The sequence below is a fragment of the Fulmarus glacialis genome, unplaced genomic scaffold, assembly GCF_000690835.1.
Source record: "Fulmarus glacialis isolate BGI_N327 unplaced genomic scaffold, ASM69083v1 scaffold30750, whole genome shotgun sequence".
Classification (NCBI taxonomy): domain Eukaryota; kingdom Metazoa; phylum Chordata; class Aves; order Procellariiformes; family Procellariidae; genus Fulmarus; species Fulmarus glacialis.
In genome coordinates, this window is record NW_009190122.1 from 20087 (window position 1) to 35024 (window position 14938).

Sequence of the window (14938 nt, forward strand, 5' to 3'; positions counted from 1 at the left end):
TTATGCCTATTCCCTGCTCTGTCATTTACCCGCTGATACAACCTGGATAAGCCAATTCATCTCTTTACCACAGTTTGCAACTCCTTAATAAAGCAATTCTAGGTTTACTGGTAAAGAATGCTGTAAGAACAAAGAACTATTACATTGTTATTTTATTGTGTTCTTACAGCTTTTACATTCAGCCGCCATCTAAGCTTTGACAAGTCTCGGGAAGTCTGATTTAAGTTCTGTGGTTATTTAGATAGTAAATTAATACACAATCAATCAGACCTATGATTAACAAGTCCAATTAAACGACAGATTTTGAATTTTAATTATTTGCAGTATGCTACTCAGTAATAATACCAGGTGTGAGTTGAAATTATTTTTCACCTGATACTGATTTTTTTTTTATTTTTTGTAAACAATTTCTAAACTAAAAAACTAAAAGTTTTTTATATTTCCTCTGCTCCTCTGAGTTATATAGGAAAACCTCTAATAAATATTCTCAACATTTTAAACTTATTTGTACAATAAGTTCATTATGGAAAAGCGAGCAACGATCAAAACTGAAGAAGAGAAAAAGAAGACATTGAATAAGAAGTAGAACATCTATTGACTTTAACGAGGCCACTTCACAAGAAAACAACAGAGAAAGGAACCCCAAGAATCTTTTTAAAAGCTCTGAAAGCCAGCAAGTTAAAACAAAGATAACATTAGTCTGGCAGACATACTAAAAAGAAGGTGGCTGCATAGAATGTGCCTCACAAGACATGTCAAAGGACAAATGACCCATGCAGACTTCCTATATAATGGCAGGAGAGGACTGCCCAAATAGGAGACGTATCAGTACTTATTCCAAACTCAGTTTCCCCACAATGCAGATGAACTCATTCCCAGTTTCTTTCACAACCCCTTTCCATTTTTTTTCAAATGTCTGGGAAAATTAAGATGAAACCCAACCTTTTTGTTAGAAGTTGCTTATACAAATTTACAAGGAGGTACCTTATAGAACAGTACAAAGTAGCACAATATTACACACTTAAATCAGGGATCATAGCTGTTAATTGCATATTGATTAAAATATTGTCCAATAATCTGTTGAATTTGGCCTGCTAGAAATCAAACTGGAGAACTGAAACCTCCAATGTAATGCATGTTTTAATGACTTATACTAAATTCAGATTTCTTAGATTAAGAACATAGCCTTTATCTTTGTATGTAACTTTGCAGTTTTAAACATGGATAAAAGACTACTTCTGAATATTTGTGATTTTCACAAAAAAGCAGAATAAGGTATAATATCATCTACATTCTGAAGGTGTCCAGAATATGGAGGAGTACTAAGTCCTAACAAATTACTGGATGGATGATAAACAAATCAAAAGTAAAAACTGAAGAAAGTTACTTATTAGAATCAATGGTTAGCAAAAAGCAGCTGACTTGCTTTGTGATGTTACACTGAAATTCTGCTTTCTTTCCACAGTGGGATTTTGAGTAACTTCTGCTAGCAGTGCTGTCTGGCCATTGTTATTCACAAGACCTTACAAATGGTGTGATTTGAAGAGATCAAAAATGCTGGATATGAAAGAGAAAGTAAAGAAACCATCCTGGAAGAAAGCATTCTCTGAACAACAGATCATGGAAGAACTCTGAAGAGTTTAATTCACAGGCAATAATGAAAGATGAAAGTTGCATATCCAGCTGTGTGTACAAGCTACTGCAGTTTCAGAGGTGGAGAGTGGGTTGATCTCAATGTGTTCCTCTCCATAAAAACGCAAAAAGTACCCAGCCGTAAGCGCATTTTCAATAGAGGGATGGCAGCCACGGTGCTCTTGGGAGCATTGGGAAGTATACTACACACTATTGAAAAAAACAAAACTCATGAAATGCACATTTCATTTTCACTTCCTGAAGACCCTGAAATTTTACTCTGGAAATATTAGGACAGACTAAGAGTGAAAGAAACCCCAAACTTAAAATTTTCTTTGGCAGAAAGACCTGACTGGGATCTGAAGTAAGTATGGTTCAAACAAAAAGCTACCTTCAGAAAAGATCACTTTGCAAAAAACATGTAATGATTAACACAATCTACTTAAATCTCATCTAGAATCTATAGAAATCAGTGGGAAAGGTCTTATGCTACCTTAAATCAGTGCAATCTTCTGATGATGGACACATCCACTACTCCCTCTGTTTTTTCCCTAATACTGGAAGGACAGGGATCTCATAGCCTGTAACCAGAATGCCTCGGCCAGCAGGCAACATCTACTGGAATTTTTGGGGGCAAATTGTTTCCATTTTCTGGACTCTGTGTCACTCTATCCATCCATGTACTACAGTTTCAAGAATCTTGAGATTTATACTGAAAATACTGACTAGCAAGAAACTTTCCTACGATGCGTGCAGGTTATTTGTATCCTAAGATAGATGTTCAGTTAAATTTCTTTAATAGTTCTTACAGTCTTAGTTTTGAATCTTTTATAATTGGTTTAGCAAAAAGGTATGTTTAATAACTAGAGTTTGCAATTAACATTAGTATGTATGCAGTTCTGTTGCTATCACAAATGTGGTGAGAATAATGATATGCCTTGGTATGATATGCTATTTTTTTAAAAAGTTTATTTCAACTTAACAATTCATGAGAGGCAGTGAAGATTCATTTGCATGAGGGAAGAATGGGAAAGAGGCATTGGCAGCGTGGCCTTGATATTCTGTGAATTCAAATACTATATTAAATCCTACATATATTTAGGCAGTGGAGATAAATAAGGGCAATGCACTACTGTTTGTATATAATCATCCTCAAATAGTGAAGCATCATTGTCTCCCAAAAGTGCTGGAATCATTGCGAAGCCAATGATTTTGCTGTGATGCTCATTGGTTCTAGTAATTTTCTGTTTTAATGTGGTATAGCTGGATTTTACAAAAAGATCCAGAATTAAATCAATGTTTGAATGGCAAATGATACAGGAACAGACCTCAATTCAGGTACTGTGAGTTTCATGACACTGGAAAGCATCACAAAGTCAGATTCACTCTGAGTAAGAGTCAGTTCAAATAGCAAATCAGGAATAAGTCATCTTAATAAATAGAAAATCCTATATAGGTAGTAATTTATTATTAATAAAGCACCACAAGATTTTTTTCCTCCAAGGAAATTACTTACATTCTTGAAGCAAAATTCATTGAGTTGTCTGCCAAGTACACTAGACAAAGCAAAAGCCTGGTCTTGTGTGACCCATTATTACCATGTGACAATGAGTATTTACAGCGAGCTATATACAGTACAAAAGGTGGATTGAGACCAGTAAGCTTGTATCACAGCTGAAAAGGAAAGCAAGTCAGTAAAGGACTCTGAAATCAGAAGAAGATCTCATCACGTACTTGCAAAAAAGGAAGTTCTTTAAACAAAGCAGAGGAACATCTCTTAGGAACAGCAGAAGTAGCTGACACAGTGTGGAACCACTTTTCCAGGTGACCTGCTACCAGTCATTGTGTATAGATCCCATTTGTCTTTCTTGAACAGTCTGAAAGCGTGTCTTAGACACACCTTATTATATCAATTCCTGAAGCACTGCTAACTATTTGCTCTGGAAGGATGGGAGATACAGCAATCAATTCAAGATACCAAACCAGTAAGTTAAAAAGCAAAAGACAGACTTACATTAGGACTTGAACATATTGCTATGACTATCATTGTCGATATGTTTGTATGATGTCAGGGGTGGAAAAAAGGTGTGAATACGTTGCCTTGCAATTGCTGTGAGTCAACAGTAATATGATTGTGACTGGTGTTGATAAAGTGGTATGACCTGAGCACTATGAGTCTGAGTAATAAAGTCAGATAAAGTATTTGACTAATACTGTCAATAAATTCAGTGCAAGTCTGCAAACAATGGGTTGTAAGGGTGTTTCAAAAATTAGGAAAATACTTAGCTTTTACTCATAAAGAGTATTTTCTCACATGGATTGTCCAGCTGAAGTAAGGATCGCGTAGCCAGGCTCAATGATGGATTACTAAACAGTAGCTGAAGAGAGTTTCCTGTTTTTAAGATAACAGTTTTCTAGAGAATGCTCCAGTCCTCTGTACTCTTGTTCACTTCTGTACCAGTAGAAGAATGTTTGCACAAGGACTTTTTTCTTATGAATAATAAAAATGCTGCTTTCAGCTGAAATAGCCCTGTATGTGAAATCATAGCTGCTTTCTGAAATTCAAGCGAAAGAGGCGCTAATCTTCTTGATGGAACACCAGGCTGGGACTTAGGAGAAAATGTTCTATTTACAGCTACGTTGCTGGGTGACTTGTTTTGCTTTCTCTTTGTTTCCCTACCTGTGAGGTGGGAATAAAATCACTGACTTCCAAAGGGCTATGAAAACCCCTAGTTATTATTGTCTGCTACCAGCATATTTGTCAGTTCACTTCTTTCTCACTAGCTGGGATCATCTTTACTCTGTTAACACAATAACACTATATCTAGACTTGAAATTTTAAGTTCTACGGTAATTCAAACACATTCAGCCTGATTCCAACTGTGCCGAATATGTTGATGAAACACACCAGATAAGACAGTAACCCCCTCTATACCAAATGTTGTAATACTTATGTGAACTCCATGTAACGCAAGAAAAAGAAACACTACACAGAACAAAACCTGTTTCTGAAGTGTTATATTGAGAAAGTGAAAGATGTCAAATCTCTTTTAAGAAGAATTCAGGTTCTTCTTCTACGGTACTCGGAAGAATCCAGCAGATAACAAGTGGAAGGAATACATCTCAGACACACGTTGATGTCAAAATGTTCAGATGTTTAAGGTGCTGTAGGATATATTGAGGAGAGACCACTGCATTTTGTTACTAATGCCCACCTGGAGCTTTGAAGGTGTGGATGTGTATCATCAAGTAGACATTATCAGCAAACACTCTTGTAGGTCATTAATGGATATTACCCTTGCTGGGCCCAGACTTTCAATGCTGTGGCTACGCTAATATTTTTTAAATGGGATTGTGACAACATAGAAGCAATTGAAGAAAATAACATTGTCTATATTTTATTTTGAAGGGTAACCTTGTCAGGTAAAGAGAGTTTTTTGAACTCTTCCTCCTCTGCTCAGCAAAGGAAATTAATTAAAGAATTCATTCATTTGCAAATGCAAAATTTTGGATATAAATTCCACTGATCTTTAAGGGCACTGTTGCAACATTGTACCAGTCTTGCATTGTTCTGTATGTAACACATTGTGTACTCTACACTAATTTACTCTACTCTTATTTACTAATCTAAATACTAAATTATTTTAGTAATTTACTAATTTAATGCCCCACTGGCATGTACATAAATAAAAGGAGTTGTTAGGAAATATAAAAGAAGAAGAAAAAAGATCTCCAGCTCCAGAAAGAAACACAAACTACTTGTTATATGAACTACCTGGATAAAAATATACTCTCAGCAAAGCATTAGCAGAAAACAAATTTGATTCAGTCATTGATCTTAATAATCTCCAAGTCACAGGATATGCCTCCTCCTGGAAAACTGGACGATCGGGCTTTTGTCTAATCCACATGAACCCACCGAGACAGAAAACGCTGTCTAGCACTTGTGCCTAGAGATGCTCTGAAAAGACTGAATAACTGTGCTGGTCTTACCGTTCCATGATGCTCTAAGATTGCCTCTGCTTCACTGTTTTAAAAGCCAATTAATGCTGTGCTCTGTTCAGCATGAACACGAACTATACCACTACTAGATAATGTGTAAGATTTGGCAGGTCAAGGAGATGTTGAGAAAATAGAGCAAAACTACTGCGATCTTTTCCCACTGAACAAGCAGCCAGGAAATACAGCCATAAGAAAAAGAATTAATAGGACTGATCTAATAGAAATATCAGGATCTAATAGAAATTAGATCAGTCAAATGACTCATCTAATAGAACTGTCTAATAGGAATGACACAAAAATCATCATACACACTCTGAGAAGAGCTCTGCGACATTTTACACCACAACAGAGAGAAAATGGATCCAGGGTTTACTGAGGCAAGCCACAAAAGCAGGAAAGAAACTCCTCCCTAGGCAGTCACCATGGGAAGGTGTCTCACATGCTGACAACGTCTGCCTGTTACTGCTTTTAATACAAGAATTGTGAATTGGATAGCTGCCTGTCTAAAACCTTATCTGTGCCCATTCAGTGATGAACTGGAACCACCAAGTGTCTATTCTCTGTAGGCTATAAAATGAGTTTGTTACACACTGGAAAAGAGGAGTTTAAGAATTGAGAGCTCAATATGAGATTTCAAGAAAAGCATTTTTATTTTCTGTGCTAGAAGAGTTTTTGCCCCTCCCAAGAAGGCAAAGTGACTCTTGCTAGTGCAATATAAGAGTGGGATTTTGTTAATACCAATCTTCTGAAGTCACTAGATGCTCCTGCCCTATTAGCCTGATGTTGAACACAATGACAGTAAGTCAGACTTGCTAGCACAGTAGGCTGAAATCAAAAGAAATAATAAAAAATATGAATAAGACACTTTTCTTATCATTTGAGTCTTCTCTGAGGCCTGTCTCTTGGAAAAAGAACTTGGTCTCTACATTTCATTTTGCCTGAGAATGACTAAGCTGCTGAGCAGAAGTTTTACTGGATCAAATGGATATAACCTTCTATCACAGACACAGGCTGACAACAGTCTATCAGATTTATTGGGCTGCTTCAGCTAGATGTCCCAGAGAGATGGAGATGGATTAGTGGGAAAAGCAGTAAATAGGTACGAGAAACAGAAAAAGTTGTTCAAAAGAAGACGTGGACATTTAAAAGATATACCTAGGTACCGCCTGGATACACATAGTTGCTGCACAGTGACACTCAAACTTCTCTGGACTTGCAACATTCTGGCCACATGGCCTTCTAGCATCGTGACCAGGTGGCCCACCTTCAGGTTAGAGACAGTGGGTCTATTCTTGGCTCCTCCTCTGACTTGCTGGGTCATTTTATGTCTCTCGGCACTTGGCTTTCCCAGAGTATCAAGGATTTATGTACAAATTAGCTCGAAGATCTCAAGAAGATAGCTGATAGTTATCACTAGGAAGTATTGCTTCCAACAGGAGAGAAACTTGACTAAATTTAAGATGTGATTCTTCCGGTAATTATTAAATCAATTTTAAAGTTCTTGAACGTAAAGAAGTGTTAACTTTGACATTAGGACAAAAGATTTAAGTCAGTTCTCGTTTGCCAAACAGCTTCAAACATCCCTAATGATAAAAAGGTAAGTCTTGAATAAGAACCTTTTAAGAAAACTATATTTCGCATTCGCTGTTGTCTAACAGGAACCAAGTGCTATTGAACTGAAAATAGCTACCAGTCTTCAGTGTGTGTATAGATAGCACACACACAAGTAAACAGGATAAAACTGTGAGAGCAACAAAGAAAAGTTTTATCTGATTTTTATAGCACTGCTACTGCAGAAATTTATTTGAACAGAATACGTATTATTTCACTTCCATGTTCTAAATGTTCCTATATGTCAAATTTATGCATAAGCAATATATAGGAACAGAGAACAAAAACCTACATTTATAAATACGAAAACTCATTAGCAAAAGAGGCTTTTTTTCTACACCTACATGCCTGAGTGAATGATGGAAAAGGGAAAGGACATGTAAATTAATGGAGGACACCTCATCAAGCAGGAGGAGGAAGAATAGGGAAGTGAGTGAAAGCAAAACAGTAAGATGAGTTCAGGCCTCACCCTCAGTGTCTTCATTATTAATGAATCATGTTTCTTTATAATTGGTAAATACTACTTTCCCTTGAACCTGCCCAGTTAACTATTCCATATTCCTTGTGCAGAAGCTTCACCCAGAACACTGCGATGGAGCTGGGAAGACCTGGCTGCCCCTATCCGTGACGTACTGTATCACTGCCTTAATCTCCTCATTCTGCGATAGGGATACTCCATCTTATCTATAAGATGTGCATTGGCCCAATGGCAAAGAGTAGGTAAACGACTAATCACTAGCATCACAATCACCCCTACAGCACTGTTGAACTATTGCATTTACATGCTGTAGAAAGAGCAGCTGCCAGCCTGCTTAGTCTGTTTTGAGTAGGCATGTGGGCTCTGCCTGCTCTCTGAAAACGGCTGCAGTCACGCTGCTCCGGCAAGTGTGATACCAATCCCTTGCTGATAAGCCTCTCTGGCGGCAAGATATGTTCTCTCAGAGAGGCTGCCAACTTCAGGTTGGTGCTTGACTTTTAGACCCCGATTTGGATAGCAGTTTGCTTGCTGCCTGGACAGAGCTCACTCACATCTGCCCAGAGGATCCTGGGTGACCATAGACCATATGCTGAGCTCCAGTTAACCTTTCACTTCTGTATGGGAATGCTGCAAGAAACTATTCATTACATCTACCCACACATACTACACCCTGCTTCTTTACTGACACCTATCCATTAACAAAAATAACAATAAAAAAGCCCCCTAGGGAAATATACTTCTGAGAACCTGTTTTGCTAACATGCTGCTACTGTGAAACATATATAATCAACAAAAGCTATGTCACAGCAGATTTTTTTACTATTATATGTTCTGTCAAGGGCAGCTTCTTTTTTACGAAAGCACATATCTAGTAAAACAGACATTAACTGTGTAGTGGATGATCACTGGCTAATGCCCTTTTCCTAGGGCAGCTGTCAGCCTGTACCCTAGCAACCTCTTTTATAACCATCTCACATTGCTTTTGGAACAGTATCATTAGCAGAAACAGAGACGGAAGTTTTACCACAGCTGCTGTGTGTCTGATTTTTTTCCTTTTTTTTTTTTTTGTAAAGACACAACGCAGTCTCTTAAAGCTTTCAGCTACTGAGCCTAGCTCAGTCATCAACAGAAGGAAAGAAAAAAAGTGAAGTATTTTTCAAATTGCAAATGTAAGTAAAATTCAGATCTTCTCTGTGATTTTTACTTTGAATTGGTGTGGTCGCTTCAGCTTCCATGTTAGTAATTGGTAAAATTTTAGATTATTCTTCAACTCCTTTCTGTCTTCTTTTTTTTCCCTGTTTCACAATGTGAGGGTTGAAGGTTATTGTACTGAAATAAGATTGCTGCATTATATAATGCAGCCAGTGTTGTCATGTAGAGGAACTGGAAAGTCCCAAAGCCAGTGCGTACAAAAGCGAGTTCACTTATGTTCTTATTTGTAGGCACAGACTCCAAAAATGACTGCAGGTTCCATTAGGCAGGAAACAGTCACAGGGGTTTGAACTTTAAATCGCAATTAGCTGAACTTTCAGTCTGACTGAAAAGATTCTCCAAGGAAAACCCCTCTTTCTCTCAGTTGCCATCTCACATGCCTGCAAACTCATTCATATGACGAGCTGCTCTGTCGTCCCTTGGGTGGGGTCAGCTCCAGCAGCTGCAGCAAGGGAGGAAAATCACAGCCAGCTGCTACTGATATTACTGCTCATGCCACTGTAAGGAGGCCTGTGATTTGGCAGGGAGGAAACTGATAAACATTCAGGCCTGACACAACCCTTTCTGCCACCAGTATTAACAGCAGCCATAATGGTCACTGATAATTACAGTGTCTGATGGCTTTGAAATGATTATTACCTCCCTGGGAGTGAGAGACAGCTGCATGTTAACAGCTGATGAACTTCTGGTCTAGTCTGCAAAATGACTAACAGCTACACCAAACTGGCTTCACACCTACAGTTATCGATAACCCACAGAGAACAGTCCAAACCACCAGATAGATCACAAAGAAACCCTTACAGGTAAAGGCAAAGAACAAAATAGACTGTGGATGTGGGTTTTACTTGGTAGCAACCATCAGAGATATATTGGTGACAAACCCAACCTCTGTCTTGCTCTCTCACTTTGCTGGCCTTCAATTGGCATTTTGAACTTCTCTAGTCTAAGAATTCAATTTAGTGCTGAAAAATGAAATTTGATAAAGCATGCTCTCAGTTACCAGCTGATGCTAAAATATCACGTGTTTTGAACACCATGAATTGTTCCAGTACAATGTTGTATTGTTTTCAAAGTAGGCAAGATTACTGTGGTAGGTCATGTTTGTTTCATGATTATCCTCCCTGTGAAGTTACAGTTTACAGGTAACTATGTACATTTAGCCTTGGTCCTGGAAAAAGCAATTTTAGAGGAGAGTTTGGCAGAACACCTTCCCTCGCTCTCTTGCATAGGGTTCGCTTTTAAAAAAAAAAAAAAAAAAATCAGTTTTTTAATAACGGAATACATGTCATATGAAGTTGAGAATTATCATCCTCTATCTTGAATGTGTTTTCAAACACTTATCTATTAGTGCAGGAATGGAAATGCGAGGAAAGAAGACCAGAAAGCAAATGGAGAAGCCTTCTTACAGCGTCTCTGGAATTCCAAAAAACTTTTAAAATCTTGGGCTGACTTATCCTCTTCTTATATAAAAAGCTCTACTTTTTCCCTGCTTCTCTACAATGTATTCCACTACCAGCCAACTACATTCAGAACTAAAACTATCCTTTTATCAAAGAAGAAACAGAGTTACCAGAGGTCTTCTACTGCATCTTCTTACCCAAACTGTCCTTTAAGGATGTTTATCTAGTCTGTCCTTATCTAATCTGTCCTTAAAAACAATGTCTCATAGAAACCTATTTTCAAACCTAATTACTGCTGCTGTCTAGCCACTCCCTCTGAATACCATCTCTTCTCTGGCAAGAACATTGCCATCTTGCATTGTTTGCCCTTTGCTTTTTAATTAACCCATATCCCACAGAGCTCACCAGAGCTTCTTCCTCCACCATGTCGGCAACGCAGTTTTTACTTTTTCTGACTTTTCACATATCTATAGGCTCCACTCCTATTATACATGAACTTGATTGCTGCTACTGTCTTTTTTTATTCCTCATTTATTTTGCTCTGTTCCTGACAGTTGTGATCCAAATTAGTAGAAATATCTGCAGAGGTTTACACTAAGTTCTTGATTGGATACATTTCAGATTACTTCTCTAACTTAAATTCCTTAAGACTTCATGCTATCTATATAACTAATTTCAGTTGCTTCCTGCAATCCACCATGCTCCTTGCCATACAACCAAATATCGCTTTGAGATCTACATTTTTCCTCACTATATTTTCCTGCTCTCTTCCATAAGTTCTTTCATTTGAAATGGCAGTTGTTCTTCAATGAAAACATTTTTTTTACCCCTTCAGGAAATTCTTGAGAACCCGTCTTTTCTACAAGTATTTTAGCAGTAATGAGCTCATGATTCTCTCTACTGTTTATACCTGTCTATCAGCATCTCAGGACATCTCATCCTGCTGGCACATTCTTGCTACAGTAGAACCTCATGCACGTTTAGGTGCTAGGTGAGTAACTGCAATATTAATACTGTCTTCAAGTCCTGGCCTATAAAAGTCATGGGAACTGTTCTGGAAAGAAAGACACACCAGGTATGGGGGAACATTTCATTTAACCTTGGCTAGAGCTACCAATGGTTTTAAAATCATTGAGTTTAAAAAGTTCTTCCTCAATTGTATGATGCTATCTTTCCTCATTAAGCCTTTCTCTGAGTTCTTGTTTTCAAGGTAATGGTTCTGCATTGTGGTGAACACCAGTAACTAAAGAATCAACAAACATTTCTCTAAAGACTGCAAGACAATCCTCTGCCATGGTTTGTTGGCTCTGTGTGTGAGAGTATTTCAAGGGCAGGTATATAACCTTTCCCTTAAACGATGATAGAAGTTCAAGTGAACCTTAATAAAGTCTAGTTACTTTGCAGCTTTGGGAAAATAGCCAAGATACACACTGTAAAGACTAAGTGAAAATAAACTAGCACAAAGAGCTTCTTCAAACTGCTTTATTTACAAATTTACATGATGGATATATAAGCCAAGAGGCAGGCAGGTCCCTTTCTTTGTGACTGACTGATAGCTATAGTAGCCCTGTCTCAGAGCCTTACCTTGTACTGAGACTCCGGCAACCTCTGCAGTGCTAATAGCTAAGCTCCTCCCTCCCACTGGTGGACTCATTCTCCCTCTTCTCATTTCATCTTTACTACTACTTGTATTCCAGCTTCTTCCAGTTTGGGGGTCAAAATTCTAGGATTTGCTTTGTGTTAATCAAGGAAAACTTTGAGAGAAATATTTTTACAAATATGTAATGCTCACAGGGGAAAATCTCCCCCAGAATCGTCATTAACCAAGATGTCAGCATCTATGTCCTCCTGGATCCAGACTCCTTAGACAACAAAAGTCACGTCAATACCATGAGTACACCTCACTCACATGTCAGTGACAGTATGGTCACAACAGCGCAGAACTCAGGATGAATAAGTTTTTCAGCTGCTCTCTATATCTCATCTTCCCTTTAGTAATCACGTTAACAGTACTCCCAGGTCCTTTCTAATTTTGCCAAATTCTGTACTAAAAGAATCAAAATTCCAATTCAGGAGCAGATCTGAATTTTGTCTTCAAGCAAGGTGTTTCCCAACAGCACTGGCCACTACTCTATGACACACAGCAAAGTCACTGGTTTAAAAAAGAAAATAAAACCACCATCAACTACTGTTTTGAAGTCATTACTGACTACAAAGTCATACTGGAATGTACCACATACCAACTAAAATATATTGTAGCTATAGTCTAATACCTTGCTGAGCCACTAAAGAAACTTCCCTGTGGGGCATATGTGAAGTTTGACATACTTTTTGTAACTATGCTGAAGACTAGATGATGGAGTTTTCTGCTATGTCTCACTGTAAAAATGCATTATTCCCAGAGTCAGTGCAGACCCTGCTTCTTTAGGACGCTCCTGGCAGCTCATAAAAGCAGAAATCAGTTGAGCAGGCGGTAACCAAATAATTATAATACTTATACAGCATACAGACTTGGACCAAGCCAAGGTTTTAAACACATCTCAGACATACTTTATTTGCCTACAGTACCCCTGCCCTTTCTCTAAGTGCTTTATCTATATACCTGATTTTAGCAAGAGCATTTTGGTACAACAGGCAATTTTAAAAAGAAAAGCAATGAGGGTTCTTCAGCTATCACAGATGCGCTAGGAACTGTTCACTCCGACACACCCATTCACAGCCCGGCAGCGCTGCAACCATTACAGAAGTATCCACTGCTGCTCAAAAAAATGAAATATATGTTTACTATAGACACACACAGAGCTCTTGGGTGACAATGGCCATGAAAAATGTATTTTGTTAGACTTCTGGAACCAATGAGTATAAAAATAATGTAGAAGCATAATTGTTATGCCTAACCACAAAATGCCTCGAGGCAGTTGCTGTCACAGTGAGAGTCTGTTAAAAGCATGGCCATTTCCCTCAAACACGGTTAAGCCTGCACCGTGTGAAATTTCAAAAGCATTTTGGAATTTTGGACATAAAATTTTTATTTTTTTCTCTGTATTAATGTTTCATTTTTAAATACAAATATTTGACGCAGATAACCAAGCTACAGAAAGTTAATTGATAAACAACTGAATTTTGTGGTCACTTCTAACCCCCTTTGTTCCAAAATCTCATCAGTCAACCCCAAAGAAACCTTAGGGAAGTCAGAAACAAGCATGCTTGGCATAAAAGCGCTCCAAATTTCAGTTACAGATCACTGCAGTTTTGCTTCTGTTCAGCAAGGCTGTGTCCAAATGCAGCATGTATTAGCTGTTAGTTCAGCCCATGTAAACTCGAGAATGCAGTTGTATGCTGGGGCGGGGGGTGTCCATCCCCATCTACCTCATCCCCTTCTTTTCTCTACTGTCTGAAACGGAGCTGGGAGAGCAAACTAAGTATGTAACAGCAGTCACATTGACGAACCAAGCTTTTTCCAGAGCTATTCTAAATTTCCTAGTGTACTTCTGTTCTTAGTTTAAACTTAACTTTAATGACCTACAACTCACTTTTTAAAGATCTGGAATTTCCCTTTACAAGCAATACACAGCTTTCCATGATTGTACAGACCAGCACAGCTGAGGTTACAGTTCTAAAGCATCTCTGATAACTCTTACAAATAACAAAACTTTATATAAAGACAGATGCAAGAAAGCTGTTAGCTATCTAGCAGAAGAGCTCTTGCTGTCTGAAGCATAAACTTATTAGCAACCATAAGTGTTCTCATTCATAAAAAACTTACGTGTTTCTGTTAGACAAAGCTTCAGCAAACATAATCCAAAAGTTGCCCATAAGGAGAAGTTGGCCATTGTTTTCTCGGAACTGTTTTGCAAAAAACAGAGATCCTTGCAAGCTGCAAAAAGAAGAAAAGCCCCGACGCTTGTTAAGCCTGCAGTCAATGAGTCTGAAGTTTGCTGCACTTTTTATTCTGATTCAAAGGAACTGAAGTAATGACATAACTGGGAGGGGGAGCTCCATCAAAAGTCACACCCATATTGCAACAAGAGTTACCCAGCAGGGAAAGAAGGGGGGGTGGAAGGGGAACTAGCACTGACTAAGCAGCCACACTCGAGTTTTAAAGAGGCACTAAACCTCCTCTTCTTACACAAGTACAGTCAAAAGTTATGCTTATTGCGCTTGCAGGAAAATTTGTGTAATCTCTCGTGAGTTAGCTCAGAAAGGTATTGTTTGTTATAAGCTTCCCCTCCTGCATTTTAAAATCTCCTCATTATTGCAAACCAGGTGAACATAAAGCATTAGAGCTTCTGAACTCCAGCAAAGCGTCTACAACTGCCTGGATGTTTCCCAAAAATATTTTGCGTATTTTGTCCCACCTCACTGTTTTCTCTTTTTGCAGTTCAATTTAGAGCAAGCAAAATGCCTGCTCTGCAATGAACCTTTCTAAAATGTTTCTGCTCGTCCCTGGAGGATAACCTCATGCAGAAGGTAAGTCGAGGCAGTTCAGTCTCCCACAACCCATTCTACCTTTGGCTTCTCTCCACAGGCTGCTCCAACAAAAGTGGTAACTAATGCCAGTGCCAGCAGTGATACTGAGGACTAAGGCTGATATTTTATTGTA

The 14938-nt window shown here is 38.3% G+C and overlaps 1 protein-coding gene across 1 annotated transcript in view; it reads right to left on the bottom strand.

Annotated features, from left to right (window-relative positions):
• The window catches only part of LOC104081743 (CD44 antigen-like), a 30679-nt gene extending 16430 nt beyond the window's left edge, over positions 1-14249 (bottom strand). The window contains exon 1 of the mRNA XM_009584598.1: positions 14102-14249. Within this exon, the coding sequence (XP_009582893.1) occupies positions 14102-14168 (67 nt within the window). The 5' untranslated portion in view covers positions 14169-14249. The remainder of the gene's footprint in view (positions 1-14101) is intronic.
• Between the last annotated feature and the right edge of the window lie 689 nt (positions 14250-14938).